Source organism: Nanorana parkeri, unplaced genomic scaffold, assembly GCF_000935625.1.
Source record: "Nanorana parkeri isolate BGI_ZX_2015 unplaced genomic scaffold, ASM93562v1 scaffold834, whole genome shotgun sequence".
NCBI classification, from domain to species: domain Eukaryota; kingdom Metazoa; phylum Chordata; class Amphibia; order Anura; family Dicroglossidae; genus Nanorana; species Nanorana parkeri.
Genome location: NW_017307102.1, coordinates 205,983 through 219,216, shown reverse-complemented (window position 1 = coordinate 219,216; position 13,234 = coordinate 205,983). Strand labels below are relative to the sequence as shown.

The following is a 13,234-nucleotide window of genomic DNA, read 5'->3' as shown; positions in this document are numbered from 1 at the left end:
AGCTATATAGGACTACAAAACCCAGCAACAGTACATTATACAGCGCAATGCAGAATACCGCCAGCTATAATGTACTATTGCTGCCATTTGTTGTGCTCCTCTATAGCTGGTGATATTCTGCATTGCGCTGTAAAATGTACTATTGCTGGGATTTGTAGTCCTCTATAGCCGGTGCCATTCTGCATTGATTGCTGTATAATTATAAACTTTCCATTTCACTATATTGCACACCACACTTTTTTTTTTACTTCCACCGCTCCAAAGCTTGCTCCGGTGATGGACTGCAATCTCAATACAAACTAGTAGTCCATCACTGGAGCCATTTTTTAAAATGCATTTTATTGTTTATCCGATTAACCGATTAATCGAACTTAATAATCGGCTAACTAATCGATTTTGAAAATAATCGTTAGCTGCAGCCCTAGTGCCCAACGCTGCTTGCCCAATGTAGCTTGCCCAATGCATTTCAATGGAGCTGTTCACATCTTACAGCTCAATGTCACCTGTCGCTTGTAGCTCAAGCTTGTCGCTCGAACATGACCTATTTTTCGGTGGATTTTGCGCAATTTGGCCCAGTAGACTTCAATGGTGTAGCTCAATGTTGCACGAATTTGCGCAACTTTGTCGCGCTACGTTGTGCTACAGAAGTGTGATTTTTGCACAGAAATATAAGCAGGAAACAGGAAGAGTAATTATGTCACATCAAGACCGCTTTTGATTGGTTACAGCCCAATGTAGCAACTTCAAAGTCCCTGCCAAAAGTTGCGCTACATAGCGCGACAAAATGTGCACTGTCACTCTTTGTAGCTCAATGTCGCTCAGCTCAAAATCACGCTGAAAAACGCGCTTTGTGTCATGTCGCTCAGTATGAATGGGGTCGTAAAGTGGAATTCCTCTCACCTTGGAGATACGTCCTCTCACTTCTTTTCTGAAGGGCAGGAAATGATGGGAAATCTCCCCAACAGGACGGGGCCGACCAAAAATAAACTGACAGTTTTAACTATTTCCTACTCTATTCTAAAACTAATAAACAATTTTGGCTATGCAGTACATAGTCTTCAACAGCAGTCCTGTAACAGAATTAACTCTTTCAGCATTGCATTTACCCTTTTATACACCTGCAGCGCTAAAAGTTACCAACTCTTCGCTGGAGTGACACAACCTTGAGATGTCAGTACTGAAAACCACTCTTCAGATTTCAACCAGTTTTAATTTGATTTTAATCTAAAACCAACAACATTTCATTTATTCATATGGCACTAATTTGGGGATGTTGCCATGATCCATTCGGCTGTTTTTTGCACTGGTTGAATGTGATGGGAGTTGCTAGAACAATAATGAGAACTCCACTAGGGAAGTCAGATTGAACAATAGCTTGCAATACCAGGCTGCGGCAAACAAAGCGAGCAGAGTACTGTCTTGTATTAAGAATGTACTTTAGAGATAAAGCTATAATTTTGCCACTTTATAGATCACTGATTCGGCCACATCTAGAGTATGCGGTCCAGTTTTGGTCACCAATCCACAGAAAGGATGTCCTTCAGCTGGAAAGAGTCCAGAGGAGGGCAACTAAACTAATTAAGGGGATGGAGGACCAAAGCTATGAGACAAGGCTACTAAATTTAAACATGTTCACGCTGGAAGTGATGAGATTAAGGTGGGACATGATTTTGATGTACAAGATATTCAATGGTGATGGCAACATCAGCAATAAACTTTTTACTGTAAACTCCATAACAAGGACTAGAGGCCACCACCTAAAATTGGTGGAGAAAAGGATTTAACCACAAGGGGCGTTGGGGCTTCTTCTCAGTTAGAGCGGTTAGGGTCTGGAACTCTCTGCCGCAAGCAGTGGTATCGGCTAAGAGTGTGGAATCCATTCAAAAAGCATTTGAACAATTTCCTCAGAGACCGAAACATACAGGGGTACAGGTACTCTTAAAAACAAGATCACACAGGGACTCATACATACGCATACACATGCAGAATCACATACATACACGCAATAGGTTGAACTTGATGGACCTGTGTCTTTATTCAGTCTCAAATACTATGTAACTATGACCATGTGTCTATCCATACTAAGGCATGTTCCATTCAGTTTGGGGATAAGGGACGGATCACTCATTGGTTGCAGAATTTTTACAGCATGGAAGTGTGCTACTTTCTAGACTTGTTTTGCTTTTGGGAAATAATTGCTTTTATTCTTTTGTCAGGAATCCCTTTTGAAGGAGGCATCCGGTGTCTCTGTTGGAAGGTTTGTATCTTGTGCAATCTATGACTAGCTCATTTTAGGACATAAAAATCACAATACATCAATACTGAAAAATATTCTACAATTCTTTTCACTTCAGATCCTGCTCGACTATCTCCCCACAGAACGATTATTATGGGATTCTGTTCTTGCAAAACAAAGGTAAGGGAAACATTGGCTTTTAGTGCTGCTAACTGCTACTGGTAGACTAACAGGGTTATTCACAAAAGGGTGAAGAGTTTGGAGAAGACAGGAGAAGTGAACAATCTAGGACAGCATAGCTGATTTGGAAAATTTTCCAATTTCAGCTCCAGTTCAGCCATGTTGTCCTAGATTGTTCACTTCTCCTGGCTTCTCCAAACCGTCACCCTTTTTGTGAATAGCCCTGATAAATAAATAAGTGACTTAAATACCCTGACCCCCTATGACCCCTAACTTTTTTTTTTTTTTTTGATGGTATATGGAAGGATTTTTATTGAGGTTTGTGTCTTCTTTGGAGAGAATTTCCCTCCCTTCCTGTTATGTCACTGGTGCCACTTAGGACAGGAAATGGGGGGAAATTAACAAACAGTGTAGGGAAGCGTTAGTCTAACTGCAGTCAACATTTTTAGTAGCTTTGGATGTGGTAGGGAAAGATCTAAATCTAAATGTCCTTACAATAATTGTGAGGAAATATGGACACTGCCACTCCAATAGCAAATAGTACTTGTTCTGCCTGATAAAGGGGATCCTGTGAGACCCCGAAAAGTTGCATAAGTGTGTCTGCCTTTTTGCATGTACGTCATTAAATAGACGTATTCTATTTGCTATTGGGAGTGCCGGTGTCCATATTTCCTCGTATCATAGAGACGGTGGCCATCTGTCGACTACTGTTGGACCCACCTTATCTCGATGGAAACGCGGTTAGGAGTGCCGTGGGTTCATGGATTTTGACTTACAGTGATTATTTCCCTGAAAGCACTTCAAGTCATAATCTTTAACTTCCGACACTGACTATATACATATCGGAGTCTCTGTATTTTATCTGTTTTGTGTGGATTCCTCCATTCTTATCATACTTAATTTTGATTGACCGTTGTTTTGACTTTTTACAGGGAAACTTACACCCACTTCCTGAAGGAGATGATCATCCAACCAGGCATCGCCAAGGCCAACCATGGCTTGTCCAGAGAAGATGTCACTTTGGAAGACCATGTAAGTTTATGGGAAGACCATGTACTCATGGGAGGGTCCTTCCGGCCTCGCTCCCCCTCCACTGGCAGAGTCAGGCTGGAGGGAGTGCTGTGACAGCCGCTGGCTCCAAGGATTGGGTGAGTATAACTTTTTAAATTTAGTCCCTAGGCGAAAATGAGCAGATAAGCCTTGTGCTGGGGTAGCCCAACCTTGAGGGTTAATAAAAATAAATGTAAGCACTGAGTTGCATGGATGTCAGTTGCTCTTTAGATACGTTAAAGGGTCAAATGAAAGAAAATAAATACACACTGGTTTGAAACAATGGAGGATGTTGGCTTTGTTCACTCAAATGTCCTGTCTAAAACTATGGACAGGAAAAAGTGTTGCAAGGATATTTTATCAATAAAACGCCTTATTTGCATTTGTCTTTTTTTCAGCCTCTTAATCCTAACCCGGAAAGTCGGTGGAACACATACTTCAAAGATAATGAGGTGCTCCTACAGATAGACAAAGATGTCAGGTAAACAATTGTGATGTGTACACAGTAAAAAAAAAAAAAAGGAAATGTGTTCACATTCAGAGCTAAGTGACATTGTGCAAAGGGACATCCCGATCCATTGATACTCAATTTACCGGCGGTCCTCGCTTCTCCTTCCTCTGTTGCATCTAAGACCAAAATCCCATGTATTAGACACTACTACTACATGTGACAGTCTTTTGGAGTAGCAATTGGATGCTAGACCAAAGCACTGTCACGAGGAGGTTGTTTTTTGTTTTTTTTTAGGCAGTGAGAGAATTGGCAGAGGAGAGCTGGCAAGGCGAGTACTTGTGAGTGGGGAGGTCCCTTTACACAACACAGTCACATAGTTCTAAATGGGAGAGTTAACAGTGTCTCCTTAGCCCTCATTCACACGGGAATCGGCTGGCACGTACAGCTCCGTGCTGCGTGCAGGGTTGTATCGGGCAGCTCCCAGGAAGGACAGGTGCTGCGTGTGATTAGTACGCAGCCCCCGTCCTTCTCTATGGGACTACGCGGCCGAGGGCTTAAGTCGGAACTGTATTGCTTGTGTCCAGCCTAACTTTTCCCTTCCATAGGAAAAATATATTTTGCTGATATTTGTTGTCTATACGGCCCTCTGCCTTCATAGGCTGCCTATGTTTTTGTAACCACACAGGAGACTATGTCCCGACTTCTCATTTTTCCTGAACCCCACGGAATACCCCTGCCAGCTAATCATGGATCCGGAGAATGAGTATGAGACCCTAAGGAAACGTGTGGAACAGACAACGCTAAAGTCTCAGACCGTGGCAAGAAACAGGAGCGGCCTTACTAATGTAAGAACTAGCTCAGACTGGTACATCTGCATTTTTTAAATGCTTGGGTTGTTAACACACATTTTAATATTCATACTCAGTATGTGACAGTTTGCACACTGTAAAGAGAACCTATATTGTCAGTAAGTTAACATTTGGGCCATCTGTGTATCAGAAAATGTGATTTGCATTTCTGCTTAAAGGAGATCTATGAGGTGAGTGAAAATCACTCAGCCTCATAGTTCGAGCCGACGTGTGATAATGAAACTGTCACACGTCAGCTCAATAGATTGGGAAGTGAGCAAACAAATAGCGTTGCTCGCTCTCTTCTCGATCTTCTCCCTGCAGAGAGCTGTGACTGTCACTCGCGGCTCCCTGCAGGGATTCCCCCCTCCCTTGTCAGATCCTTCAGCACTGACTGGCGGAACAGGCAGGGGGAGGGGGCAGGTACTGCTGGCTCTGCCTTTAGATAGGCAGAGCCAGCTGTCAATCACGCAGCTGGGTGGATCTCAACAGTAATGTCGGGATCCGTCCCGGCTACGGCGGTCGCAGTTATACTGAGCTTTGGGTCACGGGAGGACGCTAGTTTGTGTCCTCCCATGACCCTTAGGAGAACTATGGGGAAAAACACTTACCCCATAGTTCTCCTTTAAAGTAGCAAAGCTGGGCCGATGCTGCACTGTTCAGGCATTCTTATGGCGCTGCTGTCAGAATGCAATGTACACAGTGGGAGATTCATTCATCTTCACTTTTAGCATGGATGGAGGAATCTGTCATATATTTTTTTTTCCTTCAGCCTTGCATAACTGCGTGTACCCAGCTTTAGTTTGCTAAAGCACTGTGTGTCATAAACAATAGGCCTTTTTTAAAAATCATTTTAATGCTGCTAATCTCCTGCATCCCCCTCCCGCAGTAGCTATACATCATTGCTTGGGACAAGCTTCCTAATAGTGACCATGTCTGTACAATAAGCATTAACATGGTCATTTTACTCATGTGGAGCTCATGTGACAAGGTGACCACACAGGATTAAACTGGGAGACAGGGAAGGAGCATTGTCACCCTATAACAAGTAACACCTGAACAAGGACCTGACAGGATTGGCAGGTATTATTGATAACTGTAGAATTAAAATATTGAAAATGACTTCTGAAATTACATTAACACATTAAATCTTCTATGAGATTTTGACAATTGGTTTACTTTTACTTTAAAGCAAACCTGTCAGATTTCATTTCCCTCTAGTTTCTGGTATCCTCATCCTAGTTAGACAGAGTGATGGCCTGGAAAAGTAGGCCCCATGCTCCTGCAGAAACTGCTTTCCTTCTGCTGCTGGATGCCGTCACCTTGGATGTTAGATCAGCAGCTACTGCTCCCCCTTCCTCCTGGCTGCTGATGGTGGCTATCTTGGCGCTCCCGCACTCAGCCAACGCACTGTCAATTGACTTTTCGCAAGTCTGTAAAGGGAGCTTAACACAGACCTTGGTGATTATAGTGGTCAGGAAGGAACCAACAACTGCAGAGAAGGATCCAACACACCCAGACATTCCCGGCTCCTGTCAATCTTACAGTGCCTAAAAGTCAGCCATATAAAAAACACATAAAAAAATCAGAGGGGCCAATACTAGTGTTAAAAAAAAAAATTGTGAAGTTATTATGTTTCCTCTTCTAATTTATCCGCACCTTAACAAGATAGAAGAATCCAATTTCTTTTTTTCCTCTTATGTTTCATGCAGGTGAGTTCTCCTATGAAGACATCAGCTTCTCATTCGCTGGGTGACCTGGAGCCGTTGCCCAGTGGCTGTGAAGCCCACTGGGAGGTAGTAGAACGAATACTTTTCATCTATGCCAAGCTGAACCCTGGCATCGCCTATGTGCAAGGCATGAATGAGATAGTCGGGCCAATCTACTACACATTCGCCACCAACCCTAATAGCACATGGAAAGGTGAGGGAATGCTACGGTGGCTTTCTGCCCTTAGTCTTAATACTGCTATTTTAGTCATATGTAAGTAGCTCCAAGTCAGTAGGACAACATTTGAGCAGTGTATGGCAAGCTTTAACCTGGTCATAGATGACTCACAGGAATCGGCTATAATTCGAGCTGTGGGTGGCCCTGTCAGCATTTAGAAATCGACTAAGCTGGGTGGAAAATGTATGGCCAAACGGTAACTGCATCAGATGCAGTCATTGTCCTATCAGATGCAGTTACCGATCCGGTATTCAGGCAGCTGTGGTGCTGCGGCTGTCTGATTACAACAGCCAGCAGGGGGGATTTCTCCATCCACACTGTTTAACATGGATGGAGGAATCTATTACATAGTTACATAGTTAGTCAGGTTGAAAAAAGACACCTGTCCATCGAGTTCAACCTATAGCGATATGGGGGGGGGGGGAAAGCTTAAAATGAACGCTATGCTCACAATTACTCACTGTTGATCCAGAGGAAGGCAAATCCACCCCCTATAAAGCATGGTTCAATTTGCTCCAACAGGGGGAAAAAAATCCTTCCTGATCCCATAAGGCAATCGGATATTCCCTGGATCAATGATCTCTGATGCTTTAATATACCTAATAAGAAGTCAATATCCAGTAATATTCTGTGCATTTAGGAATACATCCAGATTTTTTTTTTTAAATAATTGAGCTAGCTAGAACTAACTCCTGGGGGAGTCTATTCCACATTTTCACACCTCTATTCCTCCAGGCGCAAAGAGTGCCCCCTTGTCCCTTTGCAGTGACCTTAAAGTGAATAATTTGGCACCAAGCTCACTATATGGACCATTTATGTATTTGTACATTGTGATCATGCCCCCCCTTAGACGCCTCTTCAAATTCAGGCCAGCTAATCTTTGCTCATAGCTGAGCTCCTCCATGCCTCTTATGAGTTTAGTCGCCCTTCGCTGCACTTTCTCTAGTCCCACAACATCCTGCTTGTGACCTGGTGCCCAAAACTGAACTGCATTTTCCAGATTAGGTCTTACTAATGCTTTGTACAGGGGCAGGATTATGTCTCTATCTCTGGAGTCTAGACCCCGTATAATACAAGATTGATTTGTTTACCCCAGTACTTTGGGTATGGAGGAACATGTGATTTGCTTGAAACAGCACTAGTGCTTCATAATTGGCCACAGGCACCTAGAGATGTCACATGGGGGCAGGAAGGCCCCAGTTATAGGTAAGCTACAGGTTGTGACTTGGGGCTTACATGCTGCTTCTTGTCTTTTCTGCCAGTGGTAAGAATGTGCAGCTGAAGGGGCTGGCAATAAAGTGAACCTGTATCTTTACCCTGCATGGGAAAAACACAGGTTCACTTTAAATACTAAGATAATTTAGCTTCCAGTCATTTTCTAAAGAGAAAAGCACAGTGATTAGGATGCAAAAAGAGATTGCTTGCTTCCGGGTGCTTTCTAAGTAAACCTTTTAAAGGCAAATAGAAATGACAAAGGGTGGCTTTCTTGATACCTTACTGTTGGGTTTTGTAAATGTATTCCATATATTCCTTAAAAACAGAGCATGCAGAAGCAGACACCTTCTTTTGCTTCACTAACCTAATGTCGGAAATCCGGGACAACTTCATCAAAAGCCTGGATGACTCTCAGTGTGGAATAACGTCTAAGATGGAGCGAGTATACTCAATGCTGAAGGAAGAAGATGAGGAGTTGTATCTTAAGCTGGTGAGTCAGTTTAAACATTGTCTTTCCATACCATTCCTTCATATACAACCTCTTTATTATTTTATTGATACGAAGGACATGTTGTTATCAAGTTAGTTTAAAAAAAGTTACATATTAATTTTATTTTATACACCTTTTTTAAAAATAAAATACAGATGGCTTCTCCATAATTTGAAAAAAATGCGGCTAGCATATAGTTGAATCTGACTTGGTATTAGCCTCCTATCGTTCCTTGCGCAGCAGTACTCAGACTGGGGGACTAAGGGAGGTAGCATTAAAAGCCAATCAGGTGTGCTTCAGTGCATATGTGCTAACAAGTAGGGATGCAGCGATATATCGGCCGCTGAAACATATCGGCCAAAAATGGCACTGTTGGCAAAATGCCGAAAGTGCAATTTTTTTGGCCGAAATAGCGGTGCATCCCTTCTTTCTCTCTTCCCCTCTGGGCCCTGCTCTGTGTCCCAGCGGGGAGGAGAGAAACTGTCACAGGTGGCCATATCCAGCTTTGAGGAGAGCGCTCTGAGCGTCCGGCGTCTCTCCTCCCACACCGCTCAGCCTCCGGTTACACATCAGTAGAGCGTACGTGTGGGTGGAGACAGCCAGTGCCGGTGGTGGTGCAGGAGAGGAGTCAGCTGGCAGATCGCTCTCTCCTCTCCGCATCGCTTGCTCAGCCTCCTGTGACAGCGTGTCAGGATGGAGAGCAGGTACAAGCACTCAGTGAGTATGGTTACCTCGATGGTATCCTCAATTATGAATGAATGGGAAGTGATCTACATCACCTTCTGTTCATTCATTATTGTGGTTATAGTAAATACACTATGTCCTCAATTTATGAATAAACAGGAACACTCAGTATAGAGGATTCCTGTTCATTTTTAACAGGGGCTGAAGAAAAAGAGATTGAGGACTCTGTGTCCTCAATCTCTTTTTCTATTTTAAAAGGGAAATATCAGGGGTCTGTTGAGATCCCTAATATTTCCCTGAAGCCCCTAAAAGTAAAGTAAAAATATTTTAAAAATCACCTGCTGTTATAAACGATACCAAGAACACGGCTGCTGCAACAGCTGTGTTCTTGTTTTACTCACTTGTGCGGGCCGCCGTCTATGGACGTATTGCGGCCCGGAAGTGGTTAAGACTTCCTGTGTCCCTGAATGGACTCCAAGAAAAGGATCTTACAGTGGGTACCAAAATCCTTTTTGATGTTTCTCTGCTGCCTGAGCGGCCCTTCAAACCTGGGGGAGCTGGTTTACAGATGACTAGCTTTAGCTCTGCCATGCATCTTCTTTTCCTTCATTCTTAAATGTAATGTTCTGAGCTTTTGCAAGGGAGGAGGGTGGACATGCTGCAGTTAAGACTTTAGAGTTCCGATTTGCTTATTGATAGCCTTATGTTTGGGGAATCTCATGGCGTGCAGAAGGTTCCAGGTAGCAAATTTGCTTGGCTACAAGAAAACTGTCAGAAAGTCTTTAAAAATGAGTAAAATATGCCTACAACTCGGCATGATAATACGTATGGTGAAAATAAGTGGCAAATTTGCACTTGATAGCTTAACTGGGTGAATATGTAAAAGACATATATTCCCTGAAAATGTTGGTGCTGCTTTTGATTTTGCCTTTTTTTACAGAGGCCGATTTACTAAGAGGTAAAGAATCTTCACTTAAGAAAATGTGTAAATGTTTTCTTTCGTTTTAGAATCCTGTGATGAGCATACTTCTTGTTCACCTTTTAAAGGAGAACTATGAGGTGAGTGAAAATCACTCAGCCTCATATTTCGAGCCGACCTGTGACAATGAAACTGTCACAAGTCCGCTCAATAGATCGGGAAGTGAGCGAACACATACCGTCGCTCGCTCACTTCTCGATCTATCCCTGCAGAGAGCCACGACTGTCACTCACGCCTCCCTGCAGGGATTCAGGGATTCCCCCCCTCCCCTGTCCGATCCTCCAGCGCTGACTGGCGTGAGGGGGCAGGTACAGCTGGCTCTGCCTTTAGATAGGCAGAACCAACTGTCAATCATGTAGCTGGTTGGATCTCGACAGTAATGTCGGGATCCGTCCCGGCTGCGGCGGTCTCAGTATACCGTGAGCTGTAGCTCGCGGTATACTGAGCTTTGGGTCACGGGAGGACGCTAGTTTGTGTCCTCCCGTGACCCTTAGGAGAACTATGGGGAAAAACACTTAACCCATAGTTCTCCTTTAAATACTCAGTCATATGCTTTTCACGTGATTGGAGTAAAGATTCTCAGATCTGAGTAAATCACCCCAATATTCTTTAGTGTGTCTAGGATTGCAAGAGTCTCTTGGAGCAATTAGTGAGACTCTGTGATCCGGTCCATTTCTAAGGTGTGAATGGGGCTTTTAAGTGAGAATTAGCAGTAGTTATGTTGTGGAAGGATGGCTCCTATCGGCAGTACACTGATGCTCCACTTTGTGGAATTATTGTCTCTTTGCAGCAAGAAGAGAACATCAAGCCACAGTTCTTTGCCTTCCGCTGGTTGACGCTGTTGCTTTCCCAAGAGTTTGTGCTTCCTGATGTTATTCGTATCTGGGATTCCCTATTTGCTGATGAGAACAGATTTGACTTCCTTTTGAAAGTTTCCTGTGCCATGCTGATGTAAGTATTGAAGAAACTATTGGGCTAATGTTGTCTTGTTGTCAGTAACGGCAAATGTACTTGCAGGAACATTAAGCTAAGTTTTAAAGCTATTCTCTAGATACATGGCCTCATAAAGCACATTCATACAGTTTTTAGAATTGCACTTTATTTTTTAAAGCATATATAAATACCTGTTACAGCAGAGATGCCAGCATAGAACCAGCAGACCCAGGGTATCCAGAGCCCTTGATGAGCAATGCTTGTAGCTCTGTTCTCAACTCCACCCACTTCTAGGCATTGCAGTTGGGATTTCAGGGGGCAGGGTCAGTTGATTCACAGGGAAAAATGTCACGGACTCTGCCTATAGAGGTGAGGAGAATGAAGCCTTATCGCAATTATCAAGGGCCAGTGGCTAGCATATTCTAAGACAGAAGTTTTGCTGCAACAGATATTTCTTTATGCTTACATGAACACTAAATAGTTTACTTGAAATGTATCTAAACATCGGGCTCTCGAGCTGTCAAAACAAATAGCAGAGAGGTGAGGTGAGTCACTGCTGCCTCTCTGCTATTTTGAGCTGTCAAATACGGGATCGCAAATTGCGGTCCTCTATTTGCATGTAACGGCTTCATTCTTTCATTAATGAAAGGAAGAAGCTTTTACAAAAAGCTTAATTATTTCATTAATTAATGCCTCAATACTGAGACATTAATGAATGACTGTTAAATGCTGAGAATCAGCAAATACCGGCATTACAAAGCCTGATATAACTCGTCACGTACAGTGTACGTGGCCAGTCATATAGGCACAAAGTGACAAGACGTACACTGTACGTCTCCCGTCATGAAGGGGTTAAAGGATTAGTCCACCTAAAAGTTATATTTGATACTAGGTGCCTGGTGGGACGAGTAAGCTGTTGCCTTGCATACTTCTTAAGTAATTCCATAACTCCCAAGTCTGTTGCTTGCACGGCTCCCATTTTACAAACTGGTACTGCTCTATCACATTTCATTAGTAATGACACCTGTAGGAAAGAGCTACAGGGTTATTCACTAAAGGGTGAAGAGTTTGGAGAAGGCAGGAGAAGTGAACAATCTAGGACAACATAACTGATTTAAAAAGTGAGCTGAATTGGAGAATTTTTCCAAAGCAGCTATTTTGTCCTAGATTGTTCACTTCTTCTGCCTTCTCCAAACTCTTCACCCTTTTGTGCATAACCCTGTTAGTGTAGATTTGATGGTACTCTGGAGCACTGGCATGCATGACAGATTTTACCAAGTAATAAAAGCAGCATGGTGATCTCAGCTGAGAGGGTGTTGTAGAGTTTTCCTATTTTTTGTTGTTGACACTGTTCTCATTTGCATGCTGAATTTGTTTTTTTCAGATTGATCCGTGATCAGTTATTAGAGGGAGACTTTACAGTGAACATGAGGTTGCTCCAGGTGAGCGTGACTAAGAAAAGTATCCTGATAGAGCTGTATCTTGTTCTTAATTTCTATCCCTTCCACTGTCCTACACAACTACCACCATCTCCCTGTCGCACACAAAGTGTCTGTCTATCTTTCTCGCTCGAGCTTTCTCTTTCTTGCTCGAGCTTTCTCGCTCTCTATCATACACCCCTTTCACATTTCTACTGTCTTTTTTTCTCTCTCTTTCACACTTTTATTTCTTTCACTTGCTCCTTATCTCTCTGTTTCTTTCACCTTCTATCTCTCTCTTCCTCTTTTTCTCTTCCATACACCCCTTTTTGTTTTTCTACTTTCTTCTTTTTTCTGTTTTCTATCCCCCCTCTTTTACACTTTTTTTCCTCTCACACTCTACCTCTCTCTGTTTTCATTCTCATTCCATCTCTCTTTCACACACCCCTCTCTGTTCTATTTATCTTTTTACTGTTTCTCTCATTTTTTTTTTCTTTACACGTTCTATTACACTTTCTCCCTCTCTTTCTCCCTCTGTCCCTTTCATTGTCCCTCTTTCTCACTTTGACTCTTTCTCACACCCTCTTCTTTTTTTTTTTTTTTCAAACTTTTTTTTTTCTGTTTCTCTTTTATTTTACCCTTTTCTTTCACTCTCTCTCTCTTTCATTATCTACCTATCCTACTTTCTTTTGACTCTTTCATTTCCTGTCCCTCTAATTCTTTCTTTCAATTCTTTCTTTCTTTCTTCCTCAGTATAATGATTACTGATCTTTGTACACTCCCCCCCCCCCCCCTCCCAGCGC

At 42.8% G+C, this 13,234-nt stretch overlaps 1 protein-coding gene across 1 annotated transcript in view; it reads left to right on the top strand.

Annotated features, from left to right (window-relative positions):
* The window catches only part of TBC1D13 (TBC1 domain family member 13), a 23,972-nt gene that overhangs the window by 9,914 nt on the left and 824 nt on the right, over positions 1-13,234 (top strand). The window contains exons 3-11 of the mRNA XM_018565330.1: positions 2,217-2,257; positions 2,355-2,416; positions 3,349-3,448; positions 3,865-3,947; positions 4,603-4,762; positions 6,478-6,688; positions 8,254-8,417; positions 10,871-11,031; positions 12,398-12,455. Coding sequence (XP_018420832.1) covers positions 2,217-2,257; positions 2,355-2,416; positions 3,349-3,448; positions 3,865-3,947; positions 4,603-4,762; positions 6,478-6,688; positions 8,254-8,417; positions 10,871-11,031; positions 12,398-12,455 — 1,040 coding nt within the window. The remainder of the gene's footprint in view (positions 1-2,216; positions 2,258-2,354; positions 2,417-3,348; positions 3,449-3,864; positions 3,948-4,602; positions 4,763-6,477; positions 6,689-8,253; positions 8,418-10,870; positions 11,032-12,397; positions 12,456-13,234) is intronic.